Source organism: Heteronotia binoei, chromosome 15, assembly GCF_032191835.1.
Source record: "Heteronotia binoei isolate CCM8104 ecotype False Entrance Well chromosome 15, APGP_CSIRO_Hbin_v1, whole genome shotgun sequence".
Taxonomy (NCBI): Eukaryota; Metazoa; Chordata; class Lepidosauria; order Squamata; family Gekkonidae; genus Heteronotia; species Heteronotia binoei.
In genome coordinates this window covers 51465830-51482273 of record NC_083237.1, presented here as the reverse complement: position 1 = coordinate 51482273, position 16444 = coordinate 51465830, and the positions used below count along the sequence as shown (strand labels likewise).

The 16444-nt window shown below is 49.6% G+C and overlaps 1 protein-coding gene across 1 annotated transcript in view; it reads left to right on the top strand.

Annotated features, from left to right (window-relative positions):
- Positions 1-729: 729 nt before the first annotated feature.
- TBX21 (T-box transcription factor 21) overlaps positions 730-16444 on the top strand; it is a 70292-nt gene continuing 54577 nt past the window's right edge. Inside the window, exon 1 of the mRNA XM_060255707.1 lies at positions 730-1386. Coding sequence (XP_060111690.1) covers positions 746-1386 — 641 coding nt within the window. The 5' untranslated portion in view covers positions 730-745. The remainder of the gene's footprint in view (positions 1387-16444) is intronic.

The following is a 16444-nucleotide window of genomic DNA, read 5'->3' as shown; positions in this document are numbered from 1 at the left end:
TTTATTTGAAAAGTAAGTTGGGAGGATGGGGGGCGGATAAGTTTTCAGGGCGTCTTCTTGCCTTCATTCGATTAGCAAGGAGGCTTAGTTGCGCTAGGGAGGGGGGGCAGGCCCCAGCGAAGGAGGCGTGTCTTTGCAAACTCTTTCCGCCAATGGCAGGGAAGCCGACCCGAGAGCCCGAGCGCCGTTCTTTTAATAGGCGGCAGGGCGAGAGAGCCGCTTTCGCAGGCAGCGAGGATGGGCCGGGAGGCTAAGCGAAGGAAGACGATGGGGGTGAAATGAAAACCAACCAACCAAAGCAAACCCCCTCGCCGATCCTTCGGACCTCCACGCGGGGAGGACAAAATCCAGCGCGGGGAGGCCCGCCCGCCGTCCCCTCCGAGCTCCAGGCGAGGCGCAAACTTCGGTCTCGGTTCCCGGTGCAGGGATGAGGGCGAGAGGGGAGGCGTTTGAAGTAGAGTGAAACTGACTAACGCTGAAGAGTGAAACTGACTAACGCTGCCTGGCGCTGCGGCTCAGCGCACGGAGGAAATTGACCAGAATCGTGCACGAAACTAACCCGGCTGCTGGAGGGGGCGGCGGGGTGCCTCCTATTCCGGCCGGGATGAGCCTCTGAGAGGACTGCGCTCCGGATTTGGCGCGCGTCCCCAAGCCTTTTCCCTGCTGCTGCTGCCCCGGCTGCCAACTCCCGCCTGACCCCTCCCCTCCGTCTCGGCACCCCCTCCCCCCCCCGAGGCTTTCTTCAATGGGCGCTTTGGACTCCCTGGCCGGAGGAGCCGCCAACCCCACCACCGCCGCCGCCCTCAGCATGCTGAACGGGGCCGAGAGCCAAAGTTTCGCCAAGGAGCCTCCCGACCTGCAGGGGACGCCGACGACGGCCAAAGATCCCGCCGGCTGCGAGCTGAAGCTGGGCGTCCCTCCTGAGCGCTTCTACTACCCCGAAGCTCACCTGCAAGAGGGAGGCTGCGCTTTAGGGCTCACCTACGGAGGGCAGCTGGTCCAGGGCGGCTTTGGGGTGAGCAGCCCGGCTCCCGCCGCCACCGGGAGGTTTCTGGGACCGGCCGGGAACAACTGCTCCTCCTACAGACCCCAGCCGCCTCCGCCGCCCGGCCCGGCCCCTCCTTCGGCCGGCCCTCCAGGCAATCCCAGCTACCCGGTGGCAGCGGGTGAGATCTATCCCGGCGCCGCCGGGGACCTGTACCCGAGCGCGCACGGCGGCGAGAGCTGCTACCCGCCGGCGGTGCCGCACATGTTCCCGCGGGGCCCCCTCTACCCCATGCCGGGCTATCAGGTGTCCGGGAAGCTCCAAGTGGTCCTCAACAACTACCCGCTGTGGGCCAAGTTTCACAAGCACCAGACGGAGATGATCATCACCAAGCAGGGCAGGTGAGCCGGGCCGATGGCGCACGGTGGGGGGGCGAGAAGAACCCGGGGCATCGCAGGACGGGGAATTCCGAGTCGCCAAGGGGGAGGGGAGGGGAGGGGAAAGGGGATCTGGCCCAGGCGGAGCCGAGAGGAGGGAAGCGGCATGGTGGGGCACCAGGGCCAGACCCGAGGCAAGGCAAACTTCAGCGAGTCACATGGGGGCGGCCAACACGAAGCCCCTCAAAAGGCCAGCGCCCTAGGCTATCGCCTAGTTTGTTTAGTGGCAGGAGCGCTAGACCCTGGGAACAGGCCTGGGGTGGGAAAGAGGGTCCCGGCATCTCGGGAGGAAAGGGCTGGAGATATTCTGGGGAGGAGGTCTGTCTAGGGCGCGGGGGGCGCCAAAGAGGTCGGGGAGGATTGCAGAGGCCGCCTCTGGTTCGGGAAAGGGCAGCCTTCTGCGGTCTTGGCGAGGGCGGCTGGAAAAGACGCCTCGGGGAAGACGTGCGCGGAGAAGGCGCGCCGGTGGCCGGCGGAGACGGTTTCCCTTCACCTGTTCCATGCCTGGCAGCGGGTCTCCCTACCTTTTGCAGGGCCCGTTCCGGAGCACCTTCTCCTTGAGGCCCGGGGATTGGGGGAGGGACCCGGGAGCGACTCCCCGTCCCCGCCAGCTCCTATGGGAGGGGTGAAAAGGCTGGAGACGTCCCGTTGAAAGTTGTTTGGATGCTAGGAAGGGGATTCTCCTGCCAGAGAGCGGGAGTGAGACAGGCCAGGCCTTCCCTCCAGGAGCAGCCCAGGTGGAATGAGGTGAACTTTTGTATTGTTCAACTTGGCTTCGTGGCAGTGTTCCCTCTAAGGTGAGTTAGCTCACGGATTTTGAGCCTCCAGCTCACACGTTTTCGTCTCAGCTCAGGAAAAATGGCCCCAGAGCAAGCTAATACATGCAGTTGCTCTCACAACTTTCACGCCAGTAGCTCACAAAGTAGAATTTTTGCTCGCAAGACTTAGAGGGAGCATTGCTTGGTGGTATGATTTCCCCTCTCTTGACTGGAATGTGCCAGATGCCCCCTGAAAAGGCTCAGAGAGAAACTTCACCCAGAGAGACTCATTGGTGCTTCCTCCATCACAGGCGCTGGAGCCCTGAAAAGAGGGGGTCATGTGACTTTGAGACATCCCGTCTAGGCAACCCATCTTCGTTCAGGCTCATGGCTTCCAGGCCCCAGAGGACACGGCTGTCCTGTCCTGCAGTGGCTTGTGTGCAACACCTGTGGAATCTTGGGTGACAACCAGCGTTCCCTCTAAGCGGCAGAGTCTTGTGAGCAAAGATTCTACTCCGTGAGCGACTGGCATTAAAGTTGGGAGCTGCTGCATAAATCGGTGTGCTCTGGGGTCATCCTTCCTGAGCTAAGACAAAAATGTGTGAGCCGGAGGCTAAAAATCTGTAAACTAGCTCAGACTAACTTGGCCTAGAGGGAACACTGGTGACAACCCTTCTGCTGGAAGATGTGGACCCTGAAATAACTCACTCGGTAGCAAAATATTTGTCAATAGTGGTCTCTCTAAAATGGCCTGGTTGTGCTGCCAATATGGACGAAGATTTTAACTCTAATTTTATATTGTTATAATGGTGAAGAGTTTTACGGAATTTTATATTGATGTTAGGTAGTCTTTCAGATGATTTAGTGATGTTTTGTGATTGTGATTATTGGTTTTCCCTCTTGTTGCTAGTCTAGTTTGGTTTTAAATTATTCGGAATTTGTTTTTCTACTTACTGTCTTGTTTTAGCTTGAGCTTAAGACCATTGGTCAAAGGAGCTAAGAAATAAAAGGAAAGGACACCAAATGTATATCTGCGCTGGCCAGGACAACAAAATCAAAGGAGCCCCAAGTCTGGGAGGCCTGTTCGTGCTCTTGAAGGTACAGTCCAAAGCTCAGAAGGAAGTTCTGTCAAAGTTGATGGTATTTGCTTCTGAGTAGACGGGCTTAAGGTTGCGCTGCACGGGGAGGTCTGAGGATGCTTAAAAGGCCTCAAGATCGTGGCCTGGGAAAGTTTTCTTCCCCTTCAAGATCCAGCCTGCTGAAGAGTTCTGTGGAACCTACAGGCTTGCAGCTTGGACTGAGGCTATGTTGATTGGTCTTGATGAAAAGGGTTAGGTGGCTTTGGCTTTCTGATGTTGCTCAGACAGAAGAGTGCAAAGACTCAACCATGCTGTAGTCCACAGCTAAGGGTAAAACAAGCCAGAGACTTAGTTGCAAGTGTTGTTAGAATCTGTGTTCTCTCTGGGTGGGGTGGGGTGAGCTTGGCTTGCAATTTTAGACATATTCTGGAGGGGGTGTCCCCAAGTAAGTCGCACAGACTTTGCCCCAACTGAAAATGTGTGGGTCTGACAGTACAACTGAGATGCCCCAGTGAAATAATGGAGGGGCTGCAACATGATAACTGTTTTCATAAATGACCCAAAAGAGATCTGAAAGGAAGGAATTCAGGGAGTTAGTTCAGTTCTGTCCTCTGTAACTTTTGTGGTGGTGACAATTCCAGAGGGTGTTCAGAGTGGTTGTCTGTAGCGGCAAAATAAAGCAAGAGTCCGGCGGCAACATCGAGACTAACAAAATGGGTTCCTGCCTAAGCTTTCATGAGCTACAGCTCATATCATCATCCACTGGATGTGGGGCATAAGTGCTAGGGACGTGCACTTCACACATCTGATGATGTGAGCTCTAAGTCACGCTGGAATATATTTTAGCAGTCTTGAAGGGGCCATGGGATCCCAGTTTTCTTTAATAGTGTTTGTGTGTCCCAGGTAGTTGTTGAAGCAAGCTTTCTATACACCTGCACAATATAAAAGCTACCTTGATTAGAATGGGTTAGAATAGGTTTTTCTGTTGATCTTTTTTTTTTTTAAAAGCCTTTCCATCTTTCTAGCAGAAGTTTGCTAGCTTTAATGAGTTTAATTAGCAGGTTAATCAAGGGGAGCTCTAGTTAGCTGAGGCCAACTGGTTAGGTTTCCACTGTGGACTCCCTCTCCCTTTCTGGCCTCAGCTACACCAGCTTGTTGGGGGAGGGGGAGCAACTTTTAGTTGATTTGAAAGGCCAATTTTAATTGGGAAAGCTGGTTTTTAATCATTGAGGCCAGCCCATTTTATTTTGGGAGGCTGTTTGGATTCAGGCATGTTTCTGTTCAGAGAGAAAGAAAGAGAATGTATGAGGGAGGAGATGGCTTCCAAAAAGGAGTGTGGACTTCTGGAAAAAAAAATTCTCCTTTAAATGACAGTGACTTAAGTTGTATCAAATCATCTTGCTCTTATTTAAAATGTATTGTTTATTTAGAAAGTTTATCAGCTGCCTCTCCAGAGGCCTGCTCTTCTAGATTGGAAACAGGTATCTTTAGTGCAATTTGAGTAATTTTTATTTGTGTATCGATTCACATTGTTGGCAGCCCGCCTTTCTCCCTTGGACTTAAGGCAGCTCACACAGGATGAGTCAATACAATTGATGGACAGGCCATTCAGTAAACGATGCAATCGGATTAGGGCTGTAGAACCAATCCGAAGTCTGAAACCAGAACTGAAGCCCAGCGTAAATAGGAACACGACTCATGAAATGATACCAAGTCCGACAGCAGGATCTTAGTTTCAACAAGCTAGACTCAGTAGTGATGTTTTTCAAGTAACTTTGTGAATCGTTTCGTTTGGTGCAAGTCTCTTGCCTGCTCATGAACATATGAAGTGAACATATGAAGCTGCCTTATACTGAATCAGACCTTTGGTCCATCAAAGTCAGTATTGTCTTCTCAGACTGGCAGCGGCTCTCCAGGGTCTCAAGCTGAGGTTTTTCACACCTATTTGCCTGGGCCCTTTTTTGGAGATGCCAGGGATTGAACCTGGGACCTTCTGCTTCCCAAGCAGATGCTCTGCCACTGAGCCACCGTCCCTCTTGCTCAGAAAAGCCCTCTTGAATAATTCAGTGTTGTATAGATCCAGGTGGGCGGCCGTGTTGGTCTGAAGCAACAGAACGAAGCAGGAGTCCAGTAGCACCTTTAAGACCAACAAAGTTTTATTGAGAATGTAAGCTTTCGTATGCATGCAGACTTCATCAGACAGTGGAATGCGGTACAGTGAGCAGAGCTACTTATAGCTGGTGGGCAGGTCTATGTCAGCATGGTACAAAGTTAGAATCCAATGGCAAAATGGTGAAATGAACAAATTGAAAGAACATTTGGTCTGGATACCATTTGCGTGGGAAACCAATAAAACAGTACCATGTCAGTGTTTCATAATTTGCGGGAGGCCAGGAGAGGGGGAGTCTTCATGACTGCTTTAGGCAGCCTGTTTTACAAGGCCGGGGGCCATGGCAGAGAAGGCCAGTATATGGGCAATTGTTGATTTTGCCCATTTGCAGGTTATGCATAGATAAACCAGCATTATGGTAGAGGTTTGTTCAGCAGAAACCCTTTGATTGCTTGGCCGCCCGGGCCTAAAACATTTGCCAGTTGCATTTGTCCGGAGATGGACTTCAACACCATTGATGAAAATGTGTGAAACCAGAAATGGCGAGCTGCTATGTTCTCAGGGTCATCTCTTCACGCAGTATTCTGGGCATCAGGGCACTAGAAGGATATTTGACAGCTCAAACTGGTTAAGTTCCGCTACAAAATTGTTTTCCCGGTTACAGAGCAATCAGGCACACACAGCAACGCCTGCAAAGATATTTCTTTGTTCCAACCACAATCTTAAACAGTGAGAACATGATTCTTTTAGAACTGCAGACGTTTTCTTAACACGACACCTCGAGTAAAAACATAGCAAGACAAGATGTAGCCCACGTACAACCTCAGTTATCCATTCCCTTTCCTAGGCCCTGTTGGTACAGGGTAGTAGTTATGTTTTAATCATTGATTGTTTTAATCATTGAATGTTTTAATCATTGATTGGTTTTAATGTGAATTTAATATGAATTTATTGTTTTATTATTGTGTTGTTCACCTTAAATGTTGTTAGCCGCCCTGAGCCTGCTTCGGCGGGGGAGGGCGGGATACAAATAAAATTTTACATTACATTACATTACATCGTTAGAGTGTTGGGTTAAGATCTGTGAGACCCAGGTTCAACTCCTGCTAAGAAATTTGCTGGGAGACTTTGATCTAGCCATGATCTCATAGGCTAACCCAGGGGTGGCCAAACTTGCAAACGTAAGAGCCGCAGAGAATAAACATCAGATGTTTGAGAGATGCAAGACATTAGCGTCAGATATTTGAGAGCCGCAAGTAGATGGAGAGGAGACGGAGGTGGAAAGGAAGCAATTTTAACTTTAAGTGTATTATCCAAGCTGCTGGCTGGCTTGACTTGGAGAAGTGATTTAAAGAGAGAAATGTCTTCTCCAAGCCAGCTGATGGGGCGGTGGGGGCTTCAAGAGCCACACAATATGTGTGAAAGAGCCACAGTTTGGCCACCCCTGGACTAACCCATCTTGTGGGGTTGTTGCAAGGAGGGGTTCCTTGGGGTAAGAGTGGGATAAACATATGAGGGGGACCCACATACAGGTGCCTGCAAAAGGCACTCTGCTGACAATGCCATCCTAAGCAGAGGTACGCTCTTCTAAGCCCATTGACCACAGCAGACTTAGAAGGGCGTAACTCTGTGCACACAGTTTGGGCGCTCGTTTGATGTATTTTTGATTTTGTCGTTTCCTGACCTGGATGGCCCAGGCTGGCACAATCTCATCAGGTCTTGGAAGCTAAGCAGGATCGGATGGGAGACCACCAAGGAACTCCATGGTTGCTACACAGGGGCAGGCGATGGCAAACCCACCTCCCTTCGTCTCTCGCCTTAAAAATCTTATGAGAGCACCATAAGTCAGTGGGGACTTTTATTTATTTATTTATTTGTTTGTTTGTTTGTTTGTTTATTTATTATATCCCGCCCTTCCCACAAAGTGGCTCAGGGCGGCTCACAACAGAAAGTCAAACATAAAATTAAACTAACATTTAAATATATAAACATTTAAAACATTTAAAACCTTAGAAACATTAAGCATTACAACAGTATGTATAACAGGAGTCTGGTAAAGCTACATTTAGTTTCTCCTATCAGTTAGGTGTAGGCTAGCCGGAAGAGGGTTGTCTTACAGGCCCTACGGAACTGAACAAGGTCCCGCAGGGCCCTCACCTCCTCCGGCAGCTGATTCCACCATGTAGGGGCCATAACAGAGAAGGCCCTGTCCCTAGTAGATTTTAGGCAGGCTTCTTTTGGCCCGGGGATGGCGAGAAGGTTTTGGGTTCCCGATCTCAGTACTCTCTGGGGAACATATGGGGAGAGACGGTCCTTCAGGTAGGCAGGTCCCAGGCCATATAGGGCTTTAAAGGTAATGACCAGCACCTTGTACCGAACTCGGTACATTACTGGAAGCCAGTGCAGAGTCCGAAGACCCGGCCGAATGTGCCCCCATCTTGGGAGGCCCAATAACAGCCGGGCCGCGGCATTCTGCACCAGCTGCAATTTCCGAGTTCGGCACAGGGGCAGCCCCATGTAGAGGGCATTGCAGTAGTCCAACCTCGAGGTGACCGTAGCATGGATCACTGTTGCTAGGTTGTTGCGATCCAGGAAGGGAGCCAACTGCCTTGCCCGCCTAAGATGAAAAAACGCGGACTTTGCAGTGGCTGCTATGGCGAAAAGAAAGTTCTTGTTGCTTGCAGACATTTCAGGAAGAATTGAAAGAGCACAAAGGGCTGGTTTGGGGGGTGGGGTCCCCTTGGCCTAGGTTTTGCAGTTGGCCCAGTCCCAGCTTGCTGCTCCTTTTTGCATTTCCATACTTGGTGAGTGGGGGGAGGGGAGCAGCAGAGAAAGCTCTCTGCTGCATGTTTGTGTATTGCCTTGCCCAGGAGCGTCTGTCAACACAGGACCGAAAGCGGAAGAGAACCATTTTAAAACATCAAGGTGCCTGGAAGGTTTGCAGTCCTGTAGACACCAAACGGGCCAGGAAATGCAAGAGTCCCCTTCGATTTCACCCAGTGGTTTTTCAGGACTGGGGTTTTTTAAAAATAAAAATCAACCCAGCAGGGGTGCATGCTTGCAAACAAAATGAGCGTGAATATGGATTGTTGGGCTCTCTCGTGCACGCATTCACACAGCGTCCTTTGAACTGTGCTAATTTGTGCCTGGGTTCTGTTTCCAATACTGGGGCTTCGTATATACACTGCCACAGGAGGTGGTGGCAGCTACAAGCATAGCCAGCTTCAAGAGGGGATTAGATAAAAATATGGAGCAGAGGTCCATCAGTGGCTATGAGCCACAGTGTGTGTATATATATATATGTGTGTGTGTGTATATAATTTTTTTGGCCACTGTGTGACACAGAGTGTTGGACTGGATGGGCTATTGGCCTGATCCAACATGGCTTCTCTTATGTTCTTAATTAATTTATTTAAAATTTAAATTTATAAATCACATATGAACATATGAAGCTGCCTTATACTGAATCAGACCTTTGGTCCATCAAAGTCGGTATTGTCTTCTCAGACTGGCAGCAGCTCTCCAGGGTCTCAAGCTGAGGTTTTTCACACCTGTTTGCCTGGACCCTTTTTTGGAGATGCCAGGGATTGAACCTGGGACCTTCTGCTTCCCAAGCAGATGCTCTACCACTGAGCCACCATCCCGCCCCATCACCTTCCCTGCGTACGCAGGGCTCAGGGCGGTACACATCAAGGGATAAGAACATCAATAAATAATAATACAACAATTTAAATAATACATACAAATAAATAGCTAAAGCAATCTCTCAGATGGCACCATATCCCAATTGTGTTACTGCCTCGCAGGGACAGCAGAGAAGTAGCAAGAAAGTGGAAGGAAAAGGAGTGCCAAAAAAAAGGGCCCCTGACCATGTGCTGAGGATATGTTACTCCCCACTGAGCAATGACAGACTAGTAGGGATGTCAACCTCCAGGTATATTGGTTTGGGGTGAATGTATTTCGTTAGTATTCCACAGTTAAATTGGTGTGTCTGCTTCATGCTGTGGTACTCTTGGGTTGCTTAGACTCCAAGTGGGACCTGGGGAATCCCCTGAATTCCATCTCATCTCCAGACTACAAAGTTCAGTTTCTCTGGAGAAAGTGGATGCTGTGGAGGGTGGACTCTACGGCATTGTACCCCACTGAGGTCCCTATCCCCCCAGGCTCTGTCCCCAAACCTTCAGATAACTTTGAGAGGAGGACTCTATGGCAGAGTTGGTCAACGGTAGCTCTCCAGATGTTTTTTTGCCTACAACTCCCATCAGCCCCAGCCAGCATGGCCAATGGCTGGGGCTGATGGGAGTTGTAGGCAAAAAAAGAGAGAGAGAGCTACCGTTGGGCACCCCTACTCTATGGCATTATGTGTAATTGAAGTCCTTCCCCTCCCCTCCAAACCCGCCCTCTTCAGGCTCCCCCCCCCATCTCCAGGTATTTCCCAACCCAGAGTTGGCAACCCTAGCCCCTACCATAATTTTCCCAGGATCTTTTTGAAGGGGAGACTTGGGGTGCAGCCAGACCTACCACTTAAAGCGAGATGGAAGAGCCTTTTTCTGGACCGGGGCAGAAAAATCCGACGTGGCGGCGTTCACATGAACGGTGGTATAAAGGGTTGGTCCTGTTAGTGAAAAGCAGTTGATCGATCACACGGTGATGGTGATTTCTGGGAGGGGGGGGGGTCCATTGAACATGCGCCCAACTGTTTGGAACTGGAAAATCAAACCTTGCTTCAGCGGCAGGGGGGAAGGGGGAAAGTTTCCAGAATTAACGTTGCCGATCCAAACCACGGAACTGCCAGGAATTATTTTCCTAGAAATTGGCAGTGACAATGATATCTTGAAATCCTCCACATTGAAAAAAAAGAATTTTTTCCTGTTCTGAATAGTGGGATAATGCCCCCCCCCCCCCGATCCTGTGTTGATTGGAGAAGCAGAAGCGTCAGCTCAGATTCCCAGATGATCTGGCAATGCGCATGTCTGTGAGGTGAGAGGCAGTATCGCGCATGAGCTGTCCAAACAACAAAAAGCCGATCCTGTGCCGCGGTTTTGAAAAAGGACTGGACTTTTTCTACAGTCAAATTAACCCCGATATACATGTGGAGCAAGTCGGGATGATAACGACTTCGCATCGTTTGACAGATGTGAATGTCTGAATGTCCGCTTTAACTCCGCATTGGGGGCGTGGGTGAGTCGCGGTTAATGTTCAGTCTGACTGCACCCTTGCAGAGTTTTCCTCCCTTCCCCTATGTGAGGGGCTTGTTGGTGTTCTTGCAGTTAGACCTAAAAACAAAAAGGAATGGAACGGGTGCCCAAGTTTACAGTCAGGTGATGTCCCTGGGCAGTGGATGAAATGAGTCACAATCACACAGGCGACAGCAGACCTCAAGATCCTGACTGCCTCTTCCATCACTGTGAGGACCAGATCTGCCTTCAGCAAAGCGAGTGTTCCATAGGCCCATAGGATAAAATGGAGAGATTGAGCCGCAATTGCAGCAGGGTGTTAGAGAAGGGCTTTTAAACTTTAACCCCCTTCTCTGGGGTTGCACCACAATGGCAGCCCAATCTCTCCATTCTATGCTATGGGCCCATAGGATAGTGCCAAATTAAACCCTGTGGAGGCCCCTAGGCAGGCCCCTTCTCAAAAGCCCCATTGAAAAACTGCGGGGGAGAGGCAGAGAGAGGCAAACTTGGCAATGACGCCAGCAGCAGCCACACCAGGCAAACTGGGCAAAGAGCAGCACAGTTGCTGGCTGTCTGTGCAGGCTGGGAGGGCTGCAAGCAGGGGGAAATGGGGGGAAAGTAAGCCCGGGGCCCCTAAAGGTGTGGGAGCCCATAAGCTAGTGCGTAGTTGGTCTAATTGTTAATCTGGCCCTGGATAGAATAGAGACATCAGGAAGCCAGTGTGGCGCGACACTAGAGAAGGGGTTCTTTCTTTCTTTCTTTCTTTCTTTCTTTCTTTCTTTCTTTCTTTCTTTCTTTCTTTCTTTCTTTCTTTCTTTCTTTCTTTCTTTCTTTCTCCCCCCCTCCCCCAATACTAGCTTCTGGGCTCCATTGTTCAACCCCCCTGTGGGAATTTTGCTGAACCGTAAGAGTTGACAAACTTTCTGATATTTCCCCCCACAAAAGAAATGGGAAAATAACCAAAACATATCAAGCAGACAGGTGGAAATCTTCATCATGTCACTGTGGCCACATAGGAGAAAGTCATTTAAAAAGTATGATGGGAGTAAGGTTTTATGATGACAATTATAATTCAAGAAGCATTTCAAGGTAGATGCTGAGCTGGTATAATTTAGTACACCTTCCGGTGATGTCAGGGGTGTGCGGCATATGCAAATGAGCTGTGCTAATGAGCTCTGGCACATCTTTTTCTACAAAATGACCCCGGTTTAGTCTTACCTCAGGTTAGTCTTGCCTCTCCTGTTATTACCAACCTCCCAGGACGTTACACTCACTAGATAAAGACCTATTGCTGATTCTTGCGCCGAGGAGCATTCAAGTAACTTCAGCCAGAGTCAGAGCTTTTTTGCCTTTGGCTCTGGCCTGGGCTCCATGGAATGTTCTTCCAACTGAGATCTGGGCCTTGTGAGATCTGTTACAATTCCACAGGGCTTGAAAAATGGAGCTGTTCCACCAGGCCTCTGACAGATGAAAACAGCTCTGTCTGTCTGCATTCTTGTTCCCTCTTTTTTCCTGCCTCTGCCCAAGTTTTGATGCGACCAGATTTTTCTCCTGATTAGGTTAACTATGCTGCTCTGTGCCATCTGTTCTGTTTAACACAATTAGTATTAGATTAATATTTTAAGAATGGTTTTAATTAATGCACGATTGTATTGTTATTATCACTCGCCCTGGCCTGAGCCCTGCAGACGGGGCGGGGGCAAGTCATTAATCGAAACAGCAACAAACTACGTTTCCTAAGTGGGGCAAATAGTTGCTCCATGGAGTGCTGAGAAAACAGTTCAGGGAGGAAGGCGTCAGTCCCTTTCTCCCCCTGTACAAGGATCCTGATCCCAAACCCATACACATCTGGGAATAAAACACAGAAATCCCAGAGCACATCTGGTGAAAGAAGCAGGGCAGACTCATGGTGGACATGAAGAAGAAGATGAAGAAGATATTGGATTTATACCCCGCCCTCCACCCCGAAGAGTCTCAGAGCAGCTCACAATCTCCTTTACCTTCCTCCCCCACAACAGACACCCTGTGAGGTGGGTGGGGCTGGAGAGTAGGGTTGCCAAGTCCAATTAAAGAAAAATCTGGGGACTTTGGGGGTGGAGCCAGGAGACTTTGGGGGTGGAGCCAGGAGACATTGGGGGTGGAGCCAAGAACAAGGATGTGACAAGCATAATTGAACTCCAAGGGAGTTCTTGCCATCACATTTAAAGAGACAGCACACCTTTTAAAATGCCTTTCTTCCATAGGAAATAATTAAGGATAGGGGCACCATATTTTGGGGCTCATAGAATTGGACCCTCTGGTTTAATCGTTTTGAAACTTGGGGGGTATTTTGGGGAGAGGCACTAGATGCTATACTAAAAATTTGGTGCCTCTACCTCAAAAAATAGCCCCCCAGAGCCCCCAATACCCACAGATCAATTTCCTATTATTCCCTATGGGAATCGTTCTCCACAGGGAATAATAGAGTGCCTCGTAGACATTTCCCTCCCCCCCCACGCTTTCTAAAGGGGGGGAGGGCCTCCAAACTAGGGAATCCCCTGCCCCCTCCCTCTCTCACACACACACACTTACCAGATCTTCCTCTGGACAACTCTACTTCCTGTGAAAACGAAAGCAAAGAAAGGGAGGGGCCGTTCTCAAAAGCCCTTCCTGCTTCCGGCTTCCTGCCCAGCCTTAAAGGGGCAGACATTTTGTAAACGGCTCAGGAGCTCTACATGAAGCCTAAAGGTATGTTCTCCCCCCCCCTCCACCCCCCACCCCCGCTTCCAGAGTTTTGAAAAGCGGGAGGTGAGGCTGTGAAACCAGAAGTCTCCCGCCAGAGCGGGAGATTTGGGAAGCCTACTGGAGAGGGCTCTCACAGCAGCTGCCCTTTCAAGGACAACCTCTGCCAGGGCTATGGCTGACCCAAGGACATTCCAGCAGGTGCAAGTGGAGGAGTGGGGAATCAAACCCAGTTCTCCCAGATAAGAGTCCACGCACTTAACCACTACACCAAACTGGGTCTCCCCTACACCAAACTGGCTCTCAAACATGAGGCCTTTGAATTGAGGACTTCCTGTACAAACACGCTCCCCGCGGATAAAACAAAAAACCCTGGCATGTCAGGAAGTTGGTTTTCTAACTGCGAGGTAAGTTTGGAACCAATCACAAGCACTTACTTCTACCCAGGCCTCAGATTCAGCAGGAGCTCACAGGAGCGCAACTCCTGAACTCTTACCTACCTCGTCCATTGAATAGTAGGTGCAGATGCATAACAATCTCTGGATTAGGAGAGTGGACGGACGGCCAGCCACCAGGGACTTTGGCACACCCCCAGCAGCCCTCATTAACCCCTGGAGAAACCAGCGCCATCCTTTCTCCACTTATGTGATTTTGGGCAGCGGGTGGCTTGCTGGCCTTTTGACTGGGGGGGGGGCGACCCAGGAGAGCCCCAGCAAGGCTGGGCAAGACGGTTAACGAGGTCTGCTTGGGCTCCCTGGATCTGTAGCCAGCCCAAGCAGACCTCAGTCTCCCGGCGCTCTTCTTTCTTGCATCAGGTTGCTTTTGGCTGGAGGGAGGGGGCAGCATATGCTAAAGCAGGGGTGTCGAACATGCAGCCTGGGGCCGATTCAGGCCCTCGGAGGGCTCCTATCAGGCCCCCGAGAAACTGGCTGTCATCTGCTTCCTTCTCTCTCTCTCTTGCTTCCTTCTGCATCTGGCTTGCTTTGCAAGGCTTGTTCAATCACACAGGAACTACAGAGCAAAACCTCTATCTTCTCCATTGGGGAGGAAATGGGGAAAGGCAGAGCTTGTTTTTTCCAGGCTCTCTCAATTGCACAGCAGAGCTACTGAGCCAAGTCTCTCTTCCTTCCTCTTCCTGGTCCCCTGGGGAAAGAAGGAAGGAAGGAGCCAGAGCTTCCTTTGCCCAGTTCCCTGGATCCCATGGGAGAGATACAAAGAAAGCACATTTAATACCAACAAGTGCTGATACTTTAAACATGTTTTAAGGTTTTTTTTAAAAAATATTTAATTGTGTTTTCCTGTAGCTTTTATAAAGTTTATATCTCTGCTAGTCTTAAATAGGTATATACATGGCTTGGCCTAACATGGCCCGGCTCAACAAGGTCTCATTTATATCAGATCCGGCCCTCATAACGAATGAGTTTGACACCCCTGTCAGCTAAAGAGTTATGCTAATAAGCTCCACCACCTTGATATATAGATATATATTTTTACAAACTGACTCCTGCTTCTACCCTTTCCTGGGAGGAATGCAGGTTGGCGTGTCCTTGATCCTCTGCTCAACAGCCTTGTGAGGTTTCTTAGTCCATGAGGAAAGTCTGAGGTTACCCTGAGAGTTTCCATGGCAGAGCGGGGATTTGAACCTGGGTCTCCCTAGTCCAGTGGTGGCCAACGGTAGCTCTCCAGATGCTTTTTGCCTACAACTCCCACCAGCCCCAGCCAGCATGGCCAGTGGCTGAGGCTGATGGGAGTTGTAGGCAAAAAAAAATCTGGAAAGTTACTGTTGGCCACGCCTGCCTTGGTCCACCACTTTAACCCCTACACCATACTACCTCCCCATGAGAATCTGGGTGTTTTCAGTTTCTTCCTTTACTCTGATGTAGTACAGCCCTCCCCAAATGTCTTGTGAGCAAAAATTCTACTTTGTGAGCTACTGGCATTAAAGTTGTGAGCTACTGCTACAAAAAGCATGTGCATCATCTAAAACCAAATTGTGCTTTCTCTTCGAAACTCACCTCACGCAAAATGCACGCAGATAGGTTTTATTCAAATCACTTTCTTGAATTGGGCAGTCGCTCTGCATTCACAAAAATTTGCAAAGCCCTTGTTCAAAATACTTAAATGGGAGGAGAAAACAGCAGGAATGATTCTGAAACTTTTTTTCATTTCTGATTTCTGGTTTCCTCAAGCTAATATTTTTTTGCAGAGGAAATTTGAAGAAATGAAACTTGCTGGTAAAACGATTCCATTGTTAGAACACTGTATGGTTTGATGAACCGTTTCCATGAATGGGTCCTTTCCATGACATAATGTTGCATTCCTCTGCAGACTTATTCTTGAGCCAGTTTGGTGTAGTGGTTAAATGTGTGGACTCCTATCTGGGAGATCCGGGTTTGATTACCCACTCCTCCACTTGCACCTGCTCGAATGGCCTTGGGTCAGCCATAGCTCTGGCAGAGGTTGTTCTTGAAAGGGCAGCTGCTGTGAGAGCCCTTTCAACACCACCCACCTTATAGGGTGTCTGTTGTGGGGGAAGGAGATAAAGGAGATTGTAAGCCGCTTTGAGTCTTTGATTCAGAGAGAAGGGTGGGGTATAAATCTGCATTCTTCTTCTTCTTTTCTTAGGGTTGCCAAGTCCAATTTAAGAAATATCTGGGGACTTTGGGGGTGGAGCCAGGTTGTGACAAGCATGATTGTGCTACAAAGGGAGTTCTGGCCATCACATTTAAAGGGATGGCACACCTTTTCAATGTCTTCCTTCCATAGGAAATAATGAAGAATAGGGGCACCTTCTTTTGGGGCTCATAGAATTGGACCCCCTGGTCCAATATTTTTGAAACTTGGAGGGTATTTTGGGGAGAGGCACTAGATGCAATACTGAAAATTTGGTGCCTCTACCTCAAAAAACAGCCCCCCTAGAGCCCCAGATACCCGCGGATCAATTCTCCATTATTTTCTATGGGAATAAATCTCCCTAGGGAATAAAAGAGTTCCCAGCAGACATTCCCCTCCCCTCCCCCCCCCCCCCCGCTTTCTGACGACCCTGAAGTGGGGGGAGGGCCTCCAAACCGGGGGATCCCCTGCCCCCACCTGGGGATTGGCAACCCTATCTTTTCTGCACCCTTAAATATGGAACTGGTATTCGTATTCTCTCCTGGCAGTGGGGCCATCCAAGAA